This window comes from Ascaphus truei, chromosome 3, assembly GCF_040206685.1.
Source record: "Ascaphus truei isolate aAscTru1 chromosome 3, aAscTru1.hap1, whole genome shotgun sequence".
NCBI classification, from domain to species: Eukaryota; Metazoa; Chordata; class Amphibia; order Anura; family Ascaphidae; genus Ascaphus; species Ascaphus truei.
In genome coordinates, this window is record NC_134485.1 from 4409128 (window position 1) to 4426124 (window position 16997).

At 49.7% G+C, this 16997-nt stretch overlaps 1 protein-coding gene across 1 annotated transcript in view; it reads right to left on the reverse strand.

Moving 5' to 3' along the window:
* ACP6 (acid phosphatase 6, lysophosphatidic) overlaps positions 1–16997 on the reverse strand; it is a 56153-nt gene that overhangs the window by 22250 nt on the left and 16906 nt on the right. Inside the window, exons 4-7 of the mRNA XM_075593534.1 lie at positions 15015–15094; positions 8293–8380; positions 1307–1439; positions 643–743 (exon numbers count right to left, since the gene is read on the reverse strand). Coding sequence (XP_075449649.1) covers positions 643–743; positions 1307–1439; positions 8293–8380; positions 15015–15094 — 402 coding nt within the window. The remainder of the gene's footprint in view (positions 1–642; positions 744–1306; positions 1440–8292; positions 8381–15014; positions 15095–16997) is intronic.

The following is a 16997-nucleotide window of genomic DNA, read 5'->3' on the forward strand; positions in this document are numbered from 1 at the left end:
AGAGTATTAGTTCTGAAGGAGACCATTAGTTCTGAAGGAGAGTATTAGTTCAGAGAGAGTATTAATTCTGAAGGAGAGTATTAGTTCTGAAAAGTATTAGTTCTGAAGGAGAGCATTAGTTCTGAAGGAGAGCATTAGTGCGGAAGGAGAGCATTAGTGCGGAAGGAGAGCATTAGTGCGGAAGGAGAGCATTAGTGCGGAAGGAGAGCATTAGTTCGGAAGGAGAGCATTAGTGCGGAAGGAGAGCATTAGTTCGGAAGGAGAGCATTAGTTCGGAAGGAGAGCATTAGTTCGGAAGGAGAGCATTAGTTCGGAAGGAGAGCATTAGTTCGGAAGGAGAGCATTAGTTCGGAAGGAGAGCATTAGTTCGGAAGGAGAGCATTAGTTCGGAAGGAGAGCATTAGTTCGGAAGGAGAGCATTAGTTCGGAAGGAGAGCATTAGTTCGGAAGGAGAGCATTAGTTCGGAAGGAGAGCATTAGTTCTGAAGGTGAGACTGGTATAAGAGCCTCACAACGCTCATGTATTGAGTGCATCACTTCACGGTTTGTATAAAAGGCGACAGCCCGAACTGTACAGGAAACAGATTTTCTCCAAGAACAACCTCAAGTCATTTGTAAAACACGGCGCAGGCGTTATCCCACCTGTTACTGGGCCCCATGACATACGAGACAATGTCGATGACCCTCCGTTCTGTCCTCTGCAGCTGGCTTTTCTGCTTTAAGGCGCACGGGAATCCATGAACCTGCACCAGGAACAAGGAAGAAAAACACGAGAGTGGAATCGGCTATTTGTCCGGAGCAAAGTCTCGTAGGAGAGAACGGCAAAGCGCAAGGAAACCCCGGATCTGAACACACGGCATCTCTTCTACGCCTTACTGCTGCTCTCCAAACAGCAAAGGGCTGAAGTACTGTACACTGTGTCGTCTCCTGTAATGCAGTCGCTGTTGCAGAGATCTCATTTCAGAGAGGCAGCCATATTGAATGGGCCCTGCAATTATTGCAATACAAAACTACTAATTATTCAACGATACGGCTTCATAACTACGAAGCGACTGCAGTTAGCAGAAAGGAAGACGTGGGAATTTCTCTCAAAGTCAACGTGTACGTAATTATTATTTATTTAAAGCATAACATTTTGAAAGTGCAACTGCACAAGGCCGGGTGCCCCATCACATGAACCCCTGCTCGTGCTCCGAAGAGGTTATACAAGTCAGGATCTGCCATCGTGCTTCGGGAAAACCCGGACACAACCAACTTCTAAAGCTGGGAAATGCGCCCGCGGGCCGCGTGAGACCATTACTGTCACCTCCTGAGCCAGCAGATTGTCCAGCAGGAGGAAGAAATCCACCTCCTTCGTGTTGTCAACGTTCATCTCTTGCTGGAGCTTCTTGAGATCCTCAGACATCCCAGGCTGAGAGGACGCATGAGACATCTTCTTACTGAAACACAAGGCACATGGGGAGGGGGTTTCCAGGGCGGGGAGAGGGAACAAACCCCCCCACCCCCAATAATGTAAAGAGACGCAGAGAGAAACCACTTCACAAATCGTGTGCGCTGGATTGGGCGTGAACTAAGGTCACGTGTTTCTACTGCTACAGAGAGAGATCCTTTTTCACAATTAGAATTTGCAGCAAAAAGTTTGTTTTTCGCATTTTCAAATATTCATGAATTAGAAAAAAAGTTTCCATTGTTTTTTTTTTTTTTAATTATTATTAGAAAACGTAGTGAATATTTGAAGGACCCCCCCTCCCCCAAACTAAAGAACTATGTAAACAAAAAACCGTGTGGTGATAAAGAGAATAAAAAAAAAAACACAAAGTGAATCCCATTCTGAGGCATTCAGCCTCTTCTATTACAGTATGTCACGTGCATTACTGCTGTAAAGTGCTACGTACATGGATGGCGAGAGAGATAGAGAGTAATAGAGATACGGACCGTCGTACCGCACACATACTAACACCAAGTCCCACCTCCTCCATACGGACTGTCCTAACGCACACATACTAACACCAATCCCCACCCCCTCCATACGGACTGTCCTACCGCACACATACTAACACCAATCCCCACCTCCTCCATACGGACTGTCCTACCGCACACATACTAACACCAAGTCCCACCTCCTCCATACGGACTGTCCTACCGCACACATACTAACACCAAGTCCCACCTCCTCCATACAGACTGTCCTACCGCACACATACTAACACCAATCCCCACCTCCTCCATACGGACTGTCCTACCGCACACATACCAACACCAAGTCCCACCTCCTCCATACGGACTGTCCTACCGCACACATACTAACACCAAGTCCCACCTCCTCCATACGGACTGTCCTACCGCACACATACTAACACCAAGTCCCACCTCCTCCATACGGACTGTCCTACCGCACACATACTAACACCAATTCCCACCTCCTCCATACGGACTGTCCTACCGCACACATACTAACACCAAGTCCCACCTCCTCCATACGGACTGTCCTACCGCACACATACTAACACCAATCCCCACCTCCTCCATACGGACTGTCCTACTGCACACATACTAACACCAAGTCCCACCTCCTCCATACGGACTGTCCTACCGCAGACATACCAACACCAAGTCCCACCTCCTCCATACGGACTGTCCTACTGCACACATACTAACACCAATCCCCACCTCCTCCATACGGACTGTCCTACTGCAGACATACTAACACCAAGTCCCACTTCCTCCATACGGACTGTCCTACTGCACACATACTAACACCAAGTCCCACCTCCTCCATACGGACTGTCCTACCGCACACATACTAACACCAATCACCACCTCCTCCATACGGACTGTCCTACCGCACACATACTAACACCAAGTCCCACCTCCTCCATACGGACTGCACACATACTAACACCAATCCCTACCTACATAAGGACTGTCCTACTGCATACATACTATCACCAAGCCTCACCTCCATAGGGACTGTCCTACCGCTCAGCATACCATCGCCAAGCCCCGCCCTCTCCATACGGACTTTTGTACCACACACATAATAACACCAATCCCCACCTCCATACTGACTGTCCTACTGCACACATACTAATACAAAGCCCCACCCTCTCCATACGGACTTTTGTACCGCACACATATTAACACCAAGTCCCACCTCCTCCATATGGACTGTCCTACTGCACACATACTAACACCAAGTCCCACCTCCTCCATATGGACTGTCCTACCGCTCAGAATACTAACACCAAGTCCCACCACCTCCAAACGGACTGTCCTACCGCTCAGCATACTAACACCAAGTCCCACCTCCTCCATACGAACTGTCCTAGTGCACACATACTAACACCAAGTCCCACCTCCTCCATACGGACTGTCCTACTGCTCAGCATACTAACACCAAGTCCGACCTCCTCCATATGGACTGTCCTACTGCACACATACTAACACAAAGCCCCACCTTCTCCCTACGGACTGTCCTACTGCACACATACTAACACCAAGCCCCACGTCCGCCATACGGACTGTCCTACCACACACATACTAACACCTCCTTCATACGGACTGCACACATACTAACACCAATCCCTACCTACATACGGACTGTCCTACTGCATACATACTAACACCAAGCCCCACCTTCTCCCTACGGACTGTCCTACTGCACACATACTAACACCAAGTCCCACCTCCTTCATACGGACTGTCCTACCGCAGACATACTAACACCAATCCCCACCTCCTTCATACGGACTGTCCTACTGCACACATACTAACACCAATCCCCACCTCCTCCATACGGACTGTCCTACTGCACACATACTAACACCAAGTCCCACCTCCTCCATACGGACTGTCCTACTGCACACATACTAACACCAAGTCCCACCTCCTCCATACGGACTGTCCTACCGCACACATACCAACACCAAGTTCCACCTCCTCCATATGGACTGTCCTACCGCACACATACTAACACCAATACCCACCTCCTTCATACGGACTGTCCTACTGCACACATACTAACACCAAGTCCCACCTCCTTCATACGGACTGTCCTACTGCACACATACTAACACCAAGTCCCACCTCCTCCATACGGACTGTCCTACCGCACACATACTAACACCAAGTCCCAACTCCTCCATATGGACTGTCCTACCGCACACATACTAACACCAAGTCCCACCTCCTCCATACGGACTATCCTACCGCACACATACTAACACCAAGTCCCACCTCCTCCATACGGACTGTCCTACCGCACACATACTAACACCAAGTCCCACCTCCTCCATACGGACTATCCTACCGCACACATACTAACACCAAGTCCCACCTCCTCCATACGGACTATCCTACCGCACACATACTAACACCAAGTCCCACCTCCTCCATATGGACTATTCTACCGCACACATACTAACACCAAGTCCCACCTCCTCCATACGGACTGTCCTACCGCACACATACTAACACCAAGTCCCACCTCCTCCATACGGACTGTCCTACCGCACACATACCAACACCAAGTCCCACCTCCTCCATACGGACTGTCCTACCGCACACATACCAACACCAAGTCCCACCTCCTCCATACGGACTGTCCTACCGCACACATACCAACACCAAGTCCCACCTCCTCCATACGGACTGTAATACCGCACACATACTAACACCAAGTCCCACCTCCTCCATACATAGGGTTGCCAGGTGGCTTGTCCAAAAATACTGGACACCCACGCCCCCCGAACACATATAAAAAATACCCCCACACTCCGCAAATACATTTAAAAATACCCCACGCCCCCTGAATACATTTAAAAATACCCACAAATACATTTAAAAAAGTACCACCTCCCCAATACATTTAAAATATACCCCCACCTCCCCAATACATTCAAAATATACCTCCACCACCCCAATACATTTAAAATATACCCCCACCACCCCAATACATTTAAAATATACCCCCACCTCCCCAATACATTTAAAATATACCCCCACCCCCCCAATACATTTAAAATATCCAGCCACCCCCCCAATACATTTAAAATATCCCCCATCATCATGATCTCATCTCCCCAGCTGGCCCCCATCACCATCTCACCCCCCCCCCATTATCATCTTATTCCCCCCCATCATCTTCTCACCCTGTCCCCCCATCCTCTCACCATCTCCCCCTGCCCCCCCCCCAATCCTGTTACCATCACACCCTGGCTCCCCCCCATCCTCTCACCATCTCACCCTGGCTCTCACCATCTCACCCTGGCTCCCCCCATCCTCTCACCATCTCACCCTGGCTCCCCCCATCTTCTCACCATCTCACCCTGGCCCCCCATCCTCTCACCATCTAACCCTGGCTCCCCCCCATCCTCTCAACATCTCACCCTGGCTCCCCCCATCCTCTCACCATCTCACCCTGGCTCCCCCCCATCCTCTCACCATCTCCCCCTGCCCCCCCCCCATCCTGTCACCATCTCACCCTGGCTCCCCCCCCATCCTATCACCCTGGCTCCCCCCATCCTCTCACCATCTCACCCTGGCTCCCCCCATGCTCTCACCCTGCCCCCCCCCATCCTCTCACCATCTCACCCTGGCTCCCCCCCATCCTCTCACCATCTCCCCCTGCCCCCCCCCCCATCCTGTCACCATCTCACCCTGGCTCCCCCATCCTCTCACCATCTCACCCTGGCTCCCCCCATCCTCTCACCATCTCACCCTGGCTCCCCCCATGCTCTCAACCTGCCCCCCCCATCCTCTCACCATCTCACACTGGCTCCCCCCATCCTCTCACCATCTCACCCTGGCTCCCCCCATGCTCTCAACCTGCCCCCCCATCCTCTCACCATCTAACCCTGCCCCCCCCATCCTCTCACCCTGGCGCCCCCATCCTCTCACCATCTAACCCTGCCCCCCCCATCCTCTCACCCTGGCCCCCCCATCCTCTCACCATCTCACACTGGCTCCCCCCCCATCCTCTCACCCTGGCCCCACCATCCTCTCACCATGGCTCCCCCCCATCCTCTCACCCTGGCCCCCCCATCCTCTCACAATCTCACCCTGGCTCCCCCCCATCCTCTCACCCTGTCCTCCCATCCTCTCACCATCTCCACCTGCCCCCCCCCCATCCTGTCACCATCTCACTCTGGCTCCCCCCCCATCCTCTCACCCTGGCTCCCCCCATCCTCTCACCATCTCACCCTGGCTCCCCCCATCCTCTCACCATCTCACCCTGGCTCCCCCCATCCCCTGACCCTGGCTCCCCCCATCCTCTCACCATCTCACCCTGGCCCCCCCATCCTCTCACCATCTCACCCTGGCCACCCCATCCTGTCACCCTGGCCACCCCATCCTGTCAACATCTCACCCTGGCTCCCCCATCCTCTCACCATCTCACCCTGGCTCCCCCCATCCTCTCACCATCTCACCCGGGCCCCCCATCCTCTCACCCTGGCCCCCCCATCCTGTCACAATGTAACCCTGGCTCCCCCATCCTCTCACCCTGGCCCCCCCATCCTCTCACCATCTCACCCTGGCTCCCCCCATGCGCTCACCCTGGCCCCCCATCCTCTCACCCTGGCCCCCCATCCCCTCACCATCTCACCCTGGCTCCCCCCATCCTCTCACCCTGGCCCCCCCATCCTCTCACCATCTAACCCTGCCCCCCCCATCCTCTCACCCTGGCCCCCCATCCTCTCCATCTCACCCTGGCTCCCCCATCCTGTCACCCTGGCCCCCCCATCCTCTCACCCTGGCTCCCCCCATCCTCTCACCATCTCACCCTGGCTCCCCCCATGCTCTCAACCTGCCCCCCCCCATCCTCTCACCATCTAACCCTGCCCCCCCCCATCCTCTCACCCTGGCTCCCCCCATCCTCTCGCCATCTCACCCTGGCTCCCCCCATGCTCTCAACCTGCCCCCCCCCCATCCTCTCACCATCTAACCCTGCTCCCCCCCCATCCTCTCACCATCTAACCCTGCCCCCCACATCCACTCACCCTGGCTCCCCAATCCTCTCACCATCTAACCCTGCCCCCCCCATCCCCTCACCCTGGCTCCCCCATCCTCTCACCCTGGCTCCCCCATCCTCTCACCCTGGCTCCCCCCATCCTCTCACCCTGGCCCCCCCATCCTCTCACCATCTCACCCTGGCTCCCCCCATCCTCTCACCCTGGCCCCCCCATCCTCTCCCCATCTCACCCTGGCTCCCCCATCCTCTCACCCTGGCTCCCCCCATCCTCTCACCCTGGCTCCCCCCATCCTCTCACCATCTCACCCTGGCTCCCCCATCCTCTCACCCTGGCTCCCCCCATCCTCTCACCCTGGCTCCCCCCATCCTCTCACCCTGGCTCTCCCCCCCATCCTGTCACCATCTCACCCTGGCGCCCCCCATCCTCTCACCATCTCACCCTGGCTCCCCCCCCATCCTCTCACCCTGGCTCCCCCATCCTCTCACCATCTCACCCTGGCTCCCCCCATGCTCTCACCCTGCCCCCCCCATTCTCTCACCCTGGCTCCCCCCATCCTCTCACCCTGGCTCCCCCCATCCTCTCACCCTGGCTCCCCCCATCCTCTCACCCTGGCTCCCCCCATCCTCTCACCATCTCACCCTGGCTCCCCCCATCCTCTCACCCTGGCTCTCCTCCCCATCCTCTAACCATCTCACCCTGGCGCCCCCATCCTCTCCCCTGCGGGGCAGGAACTGTGTGTGTAACATTCCCATGTCTGCGTACCGAGCGCTATAATGTCAGGCTGCGGTCCCAGTGACTGCCACAGCGCACGCCGAGGCGTGCACTGTGCGAACAAACACCGCCCCCCCAGTCACTCAGGGCCGAATACGTGCGTCGGCGCACATTCAGCAGCCGCGCTGTACGGCAAGATTCCACACACTCAAAAAAGTTGTGCGTGGAACTTGCGACGGAGCCGTGGCCACGCCCCCGCTGGCGGTTCAGCCAATGAGGGCGAACCAGTCGCGTGAGGTCATGGCCACGCCCCCGAAAAAAACCCGACCACGCCCCCTCCCGTCGCAACTTCTCCCTCTCTCCTGAAGACCGCAGATCGCGGTTAGCGCTGTGCACGCGCCGCCGCCCCCCCCCCCCCGCCGGGCGCGCGTGTCACATTGATGACTGGGACCGCAGCCTAATTGTGAAGCATTGTGTCCCATCGGGAGAAAAGCACTATATGAAATAACGCTACGATATAACAGTTACACGACATCAAAACTAACAGCCGTGTGTTGTGTACACCTACATTATAAACACATATTCTCGTAGCCAAAGGGCGGCGTGTTACCTGGCCAGGTGCTTAAGCCCTTGGCAGCCTTGGTAGTTGGGATAGAGAATCTCGCTGTTCGCGTCGGCGGTGACGATGGTTACAGGCCCTGCGGAAATAGCCATATTATCTTATTGTTACACATACAGAGAGCGACTAGACATGCACTGTATCAGTCAGCAGAACTAACAATAAGTAATCATGTGACATCAAGACTGGCGATTAACCCCTCCTCTGCCACTTGCTCGGTGTCCCTTTCACAGCAAAGCCATTTCAGTTTCAATGGTTTAAAAAAAAAGCAAAAACACGCCATGGTGCCGGGAAAAAAGAAAAAGAATCGCCGGGGTGTTTAAATCGCCAGTTTTGACAGCGCTGCTATCACGGCGCAGAAATCCCAGAATACCTTTGATTCCAACATTTGCAAAACTGGCGAGTAGCCGGCGCCGTGATGATCGCCCTCTGAAAAGGGCTCACCCGGCGATTTCTTTCTGCTGCAGAGAGAGACGCCTCTCCCGGCGCAAATCTCGCCAGACATCAAATTTTTTTTAATATAAAATTTCATACTAGTGAATTGTAGCAGGGGGTCTCCGGAGCAGAACCTCGATTTGAGGTCCGGGGACCCCCTGCTTCCCGAGATACAGGCCCCGTTATGGGGAATGGAAACAAAAGAAAACAGCGCACAACGCCAAATAGTGAAGCAAATTCAACAATATATTATAGAATTAAAAAGGGGGTAATATATCTGCGTACATAAAAAAAGGTTGGTAAAAGGCATGTAGTGTGTATCACACTGTTTACCACTCGGCAGCTGTTAGCTGTAGATTCAGGTGCTTGCTTCCCTCTGCTGCTGCAGCTCAGTTGATTCTGGGGCAGGACGTCAGTCTTTTCACTCCCAAGGGGATTTCCCTTCATGCAGCCAGGTTCAGCAGCTGGTACTGGGGCTCGGTGAAATCGCTCCTGCTTCCTAGCCGATATGAAGCTGCTCCTGTACCTCGGCAGGTGTATCCTCTGCACAGAGGTTAAAACGCAGCTTGCTGCTGTCTTCACAGCAGTGGTGGATTCAATAGGGAAGTTTGAACAGTCTTACAAAGTCTCTCACAAGTGTCCAAAACAGCACACAGGATGAAATAAAAACAGGACAGGCCAACACATAGACAAAGGCCAATGTAAGCAGATATAAGGCAATAGAATGTTACATCCAACTAGTTTCGTAGAATTAACTACTTCTTCAGGGAATAATTAGGCCATTACCCAGAGGTCTTAAATACCTCACATAGATACCTTATTGGTCAACCAATTAGGGATAGACCAATCATCTATAATAGGTAATGGTCTGCGTGATAGGGAAGATGTGTAGTTTACTTTTAAAACAACAACTTTATTAACAAAAAAACAAAAACAAAACAATACCTATTTAATATAAACTTACATATAGACAAAACCTAGCATAAATAATTAAAAACATGCTGGAATAAAAGAAACACAATATTAGTCGACTTAAAATAGACACCATCATTACTTGCATAAAAAGATGTAACTAGAAAAAAGCGTAGGATAAAGAAAGGAAAACAGAGATACAGAGATAAATGATACATCCCCTAGGTACAGAGGGGTGGTGAGCTAAAGATTCAATAAAGTGCCCAAATATCCACATCCTCATTTAACCCCTTAGGGGACATAGTATCTAACTTATGTATCCAATATGTCTCTTTAGAAGACAATGTTTTAACTCTGTCCCCTCCTCTTCTATTTACAGGAATCAACTGAATCCCCTTAAAAGTGAGACTTGACGGATCTTTATTATGGTGTATCAGGAAGTGTCTAGATACACTATGTTTTTCAAAACCATTTTTAATATTTCTGACATGTTCCTGAATCCGAACTTTAAGGCTGCGTTTGGTTCTGCCTACATATTGATACCCACACGCACATTCCAATAGGTATACAATATGTGTAGAGGTACATAGAATAAAGTCATCAATATTAAAAACTTCCTTCGTTACTTGTGAATAAAAAGTGTATTTGTCAGGATGTTGGTATTTACAAATCGTGCAATTACCACAGATATAGTTGCCTTTTGGTTTAGGCCCTAGCCAGTTCTTTTTCGATGTAGTATTGCTCTTACTTATAAAAACATCACTAGGAGCTAACAAGTTTTTGATATTATTTGCTCTCCTGTAAATAAACCGTGGTTTAACGTCAAGATGTGATCCCAAAATGGGCTCATTGCACAATATACCCCAGTGTTTGTTAAAAACCTTTTCAATGTCTCTATGAACCGAATTAAAGTCTGTAATGAAAGCCACATTAAGAGTGTCCTTTTTTGTGTTTTGACCTTCTTTATTTTTAATCGTGGATCTATTTTGAACTAACATATCCTTACGATCCATATTACGTACCCTTATGATCTCTCTTTCTAGAAGTTCCTTAGGATATCCCCTCTCTCTAAATCTCCAAAATAATTTGTTAGCCTGTTGGTTGAAAACCTCTAAACTACTACAGTTACGTCTGAGTCTCACAAATTGCCCCCCTGGTATGTTGTTTATCCATGTCTTTTTGTGATTACTATTCGCCATCAGCACATTGCTGGTATCCACCTCCTTAAAGAAGGTCTCAGTCTCCACGGTGCCATCCATTTTGGAAGTTAATCTTAAGTCCAAAAAATCTATCTGGGTGGCATCCACCTTGTGTGTGAACTCAAGGTTGTAGTCATTCCTATTAAGGTTGGCTACAAATGCACTGGCTGAATCGTAATCACCATCCCACACACACAGGATGTCGTCTATGTAGACACTTCCTGATACACCATAATAAAGATCCGTCAAGTCTCACTTTTAAGGGGATTCAGTTGATTCCTGTAAATAGAAGAGGAGGGGACAGAGTTAAAACATTGTCTTCTAAAGAGACATATTGGATACATAAGTTAGATACTATGTCCCCTAAGGGGTTAAATGAGGATGTGGATATTTGGGCACTTTATTGAATCTTTAGCTCACCACCCCTCTGTACCTAGGGGATGTATCATTTATCTCTGTATCTCTGTTTTCCTTTCTTTATCCTACGCTTTTTTCTAGTTACATCTTTTTATGCAAGTAATGATGGTGTCTATTTTAAGTCGACTAATATTGTGTTTCTTTTATTCCAGCATGTTTTTAATTATTTATGCTAGGTTTTGTCTATATGTAAGTTTATATTAAATAGGTATTGTTTTGTTTTTGTTTTTTTGTTAATAAAGTTGTTGTTTTAAAAGTAAACTACACATCTTCCCTATCACGCAGACCATTACCTATTATAGATGATTGGTCTATCCCTAATTGGTTGACCAATAAGGTATCTATGTGAGGTATTTAAGACCTCTGGGTAATGGCCTAATTATTCCCTGAAGAAGTAGTTAATTCTACGAAACTAGTTGGATGTAACATTCTATTGCCTTATATCTGCTTACATTGGCCTTTGTCTATGTGTTGGCCTGTCCTGTTTTTATTTCATCCTGTGTGCTGTTTTGGACACTTGTGAGAGACTTTGTAAGACTGTTCAAACTTCCCTATTGAATCCACCACTGCTGTGAAGACAGCAGCAAGCTGCGTTTTAACCTCTGTGCAGAGGATACACCTGCCGAGGTACAGGAGCAGCTTCATATCGGCTAGGAAGCAGGAGCGATTTCACCGAGCCCCAGTACCAGCTGCTGAACCTGGCTGCATGAAGGGAAATCCCCTTGGGAGTGAAAAGACTGACGTCCTGCCCCAGAATCAACTGAGCTGCAGCAGCAGAGGGAAGCAAGCACCTGAATCTACAGCTAACAGCCGAGTGGTAAACAGTGTGATACACACTACATGCCTTTTACCAACCTTTTTTTATGTACGCAGATAGATTACCCCCTTTTTAATTCTATAATATATTGTTGAATTTGCTTCACTATTTGGCGTTGTGCGCTGTTTTCTTTTGTTTCCATTCTCTTAGTGTGTGTGGGGTGCTGAGCCACCCCTGCGTTTACAGCTGCAGACGCCATTATCCCCAACACGGTTATGTGGCACTTATTATTTAATGTTTAATTATCTCACTGTGGGAGTTGTGGTTTAATTTTTTATACATTTTTTATCACTAAATTGATGGTATAGTCACTGTACTGTATATATTTATACATTTAAACTTTATAGGTAGTTAGGTAGTAGCGCACAGTTTTGTTTTTTGTGTTTCCCGTTATGGGGAGCCGGTATCTCCTGTGCATTTTATTCCCACGGTCACGTGACGCAGGACATTGAAATGCATAGGAGATACCGGCACCCCGTAACGGGGCCTGTATCTCGGGACGCAGGGGGTCCCCGGATCTCAAATCAACGAGGTTCTGCTACAGCGACCCTCTGCTACAATACACAATACACTAGTATTAAACCCCAAATAAAAAATGTACTAATTCGTTACCGTAGCAGCTTTCTGTAATGAAGCTGCTTTAATGTAGTTTATATTAATAGTGTGCTGGGGCAGGGGGTCTCCTGAGATGAACTGCATTGATTTTATCCTCGGGGACCCTCTGCTCCCCGAGTTACAGGCCCAGATATGGGGTGCCAGTATCTCCTTCATTATTTAAATCCCCTGGTCACGTGACGCGGATGATTTAAAAATGGCGGTGATACTGGCGTCTGATGATTCAACATTTTTCTTACCTTTAGAAGCCTTGACCCTCCGAATCCCGGCGATTCTGAAAGCTCTCGTACCGCGACGCCATCAAAGGCAATCCAACTCCATCCACCTTGAAGATCTGGAACAGGTAACAAAATTCTTGTTTGTTATATCTTCCATCACCTTCTTCTGTAATTATTTCTATATTTTCTTTAATCTTCTTTCATCATCTGTCAATCCAAAACCCCATGGTAAATCCAGAGCAGGATGTTCTCTCGTCGGCTTCTTGAGGTAAAATGAGACGTACAGGCTTTATGTATGGCCTGTGACGTCACATTTTATGTTCAGATGGTACAGCTCCAATCTGATTGAATGCTGTATCATGTGCCCACCTCTATTTGTTTTCAGGATGTGACATCATCTCCAAGGGAGGTACGTCACATCCTTCAAACCACATGGCTATATCACATGTTATTACAGCCAATGGGATTGAAGACAATCCCATTGGTTGTAATAACATGTGATATAGCCATGTGGTTTGAAGGATGTGACGTACCTCCCTTGGAGATGACGTCACATCCTGAAAAAAAAATAATAAATATAAATATATATATATTTATTAGGAGGCGGGCACATGATACAGCTGTACCATCTGACCATAAAATGTGACAGGCCATATATAAAGCCTGGACGTCTCATTTTACATCAAGAAGCCGACGAGTGAACACCCTGCTCTGGATTTACCATGGGGTTTTGGATTGACAGATGAAGATAGAAGATTAAAGAAAAGAAGAAAATAATGATAGATGAAGAAAGAAGACGGTGATAGGCGATGAAAGAAGATTTTTGTTACCTGTTCCGGATCTTCAAGGTGGATGGCGTTGGATTGACTTTGATGACATCGCGGTACGAGAGATTCCAGAATCGCCGGGATTCGGAGGGTCAAGCTTCTAAAATGTGAAAAAAATATTGAATGTATGTAATTTTATTTTTACACGTTTTTTGATTGTATTTGTTTCTTTTAATGTTTTTCATTGCCCATTGACTGATAATGTATTAATCTGGGCCCTCCCCTGGCAGAGTGTCTAATAGGACAACTTTCGTGTATGATCATACTCTGTGCTGTACGAGCATGTATTAAACTACTCATTATCATTCTGATGGCATCACTTTGTCTCCTGCCTGCGTGTGTGAGAGTATAGCACTGCACAGTCAGGAGACTCCTGATGAAGCAGCAATAGCACTGTGAAACGCATAGGGTGTATCAGCGGCAGACAGAGGATCTGAGAGGATCAGCTGTGCAGTGCTATCCTCTCAAACACACACACGCCGGCAAGGAGACACAGTGATGCCATCAGACAAGAAACGGCACACCAAGTGAAGTGGAGGGAAGCCAGCACCGGAAGGTGAGGGACCCCAAACACAGCACACAGGGTCTGCAGGAGCAGACCACTCCCAGGCAGGACTTCCATCATTACAAGTGGAGGCTTGGAATTCCCTAAACCCACCAGCCTGCGGAGGAGTTACAGAGCCCGGGGGGGTGGGGGGGGCTCACGGCTGACTGAACTATTCATGCACAGAAGCATTTTTTAGGCACCCCGAGTGCATTTTCCATTGCTTTTTAATTTAAGTGTTTTTGTTATTAAAGTTTGGCTATTTTCTGATGTTGCTGTTCTCCTATGCGCTTTTATCACAATATGCAGATATATATCTATATCTATATATTGTACATAATTCCACCCCGGTTCCCCAGGTATTGATCGGTTTAATTGCCCCACGATCTTCCCGCAACACATGCAGTGTCCAGTGGCCATTGGCAGCACAAACACCAGCAACTAAACTGGTTCATATCTTGGAAACCAGGGGGTCATCGGAGCCAACTGGATCATGGTTCAGCTCTGAGGTACTCCCCCGATCCGTTCCAAGTGGATCCCAGCCCCCCCGATCCGTTCCAAGTGGATCCCAGCCCCCCCGATCCGTTCCCATTATGTAAAATTATCACGATAAACGCTCTAACCCCGAAAAATCCCGAGCTGGCTGCGTTATCCGACCCCTGCGGTCAGATCATTCTGGCGGATCGTGGAACAGCGCGGTCTATACGCGGTATAATGCCCGGTACTGACCTTCCTGCTGCTGCTGGAACAGCCCGGCCAGCAAGCAGCGCGTCGACTCCACGTTACGGACGATGTTGGTCGAGCGGACGCTGCAAAAGGAGGAGAGCCGCCATTAACCCGCCTTCTCTGCCGGCGGCGCGTGGCTTAGCACGGTGCAGCGCGCCGCCCTGGGGGAAAGGGGATTAACCGGAGCCGGATTTGAGCAATCCAAGCTGTTATTTTCTGTTTCCATTAACCATAATCTGAACCAGCATTTCCTTCTGAGCCAAAACCTGCCGTGTTAGCTCTGGGGACCTCGCTTCTTGCGCGGAGGAAACTGTAGGACCTCCGGACTCTGGCAGATAGAAAGACGTAATGTCCCCGCTGGTTGGCAATGTCTAATAATCTCAGATCCCGGTGGTCCCCAGAGATAGATAGATATATAAACACACACAGACACACAGACACACAGACACACAGACACACAGACACACAGACACACAGACACACACACACACACTGTACCTGCAGTAACATACATCTAGCAGATCTGAAGGTTATTAATGAAACATTCCTCTTTGTTTTCCCCCCTCCCTGTAACACTGCGATGTCTCTTGTCCCCTCTTCCCAACCATACCCTGCTCCTCTTTGCACTCTCTCCTCCAATCTCTCTCTGCATTCCCTGCCTTACTGTGTCTGCTCCTCTCTCCTACTTATCTCATGTCTCCTCCTCTCCTTGCTGTCTCTCTGTCTCCTCCTCTCCTTGCTGTCTCTCTGTCTCCTCCTCTCCTTGCTGTCTCTCTGTCTCCTCCTCTCCTTGCTGTCTCTCTGTCTCCTCCTCTCCTTGCTGTCTCTCTGTCTCCTCCTCTCCTTGCTGTCTCTCTGTCTCCTGCTCTCCTTGCGGTCTCTCTGTCTCCTCCTCTCCTTGCTGTCTCTCGGTCTCCTCCTCTCCTTGCTGTCTCTCGGTCTCCTCCTCTCTTTGCTGTCTCTCTGTCTCCTCCTCTCCTTGCTGTCTCTCTGTCTCCTCCTCTCCTTGCTGTCTCTCTGTCTCCTCCTCTCCTTGCTGTCTCTGTCTCCTCCTCTCCTTGCTGTCTCTCTGTCTCCTCCTCTCCTTGCTGTCTCTGTCTCCTCCTCTCCCTGCTGTCTCTGTCTCCTCCTCTCCTTGCTGTCTCTCTGTCTCCTCCTCTCCTTGCTGTCTCTCTGTCTCCTCCTCTCCTTGCTGTCTCTCTGTCGCCTCCTCTCCTTGCTGTCTCTGTCGCCTCCTCTCCTTGCTGTCTCTGTCGCCTCCTCTCCTTGCTGTCTCTGTCGCCTCCTCTCCTTGCTGTCTCTGTCGCCTCCTCTCCTTGCTGTCTCTCTGTTCCTCTCCTTGCTGTCTCTCTGTCTCCTCCTCTCCTTGCTGTCTCTCTGTCTCCTCCTCTCCTTGCTGTCTCTCTGTCTCCTCCTCTCCTTGCTGTCTCTCTGTCTCCTCCTCTCCTTGCTGTCTCTCTGTCTCCTCCTCTTCTTGCTGTCTCTCTGTCTCCTCCTCTCCTTGCTGTCTCTCGGACCCAGCATAGGTAAAGCTAGAAATTAATATATATATTTATTTTTTAAACAAATGTATGCACTCCTCTGGCTCCTAAAATCCTGTATTTTAACAGTTGGTAATTACCAATCTATACGGAGATACAAGCATAGAAATGCATTGACGATGCTTGTGTCCTCCTATTCCTTCTGTATCCACTCCCCACCTTTTAGAGTGTAAGCTCCTTGGGGCAGTGACCTCGTCCCTAGCGTCTCAGTACGCCTTAACATCTGTATTTCCTTGTTATACAATGTCATGGTCCGCTCGCCCACACGGTACTGCCCTGCAGAATACGTTAGCACCAAACACAACGAAGATGAGGCACGTCTATTGACCCGACAGTGGCAGCATTACCAACGTAGCTGTATACGAGTCGGACTGTCTGTCAGTCCCAGACTGTCCTGGTTGGTAACAGCCAAGGCGCAGGCTGTCCTGGTTGGTAACAGCCAAGG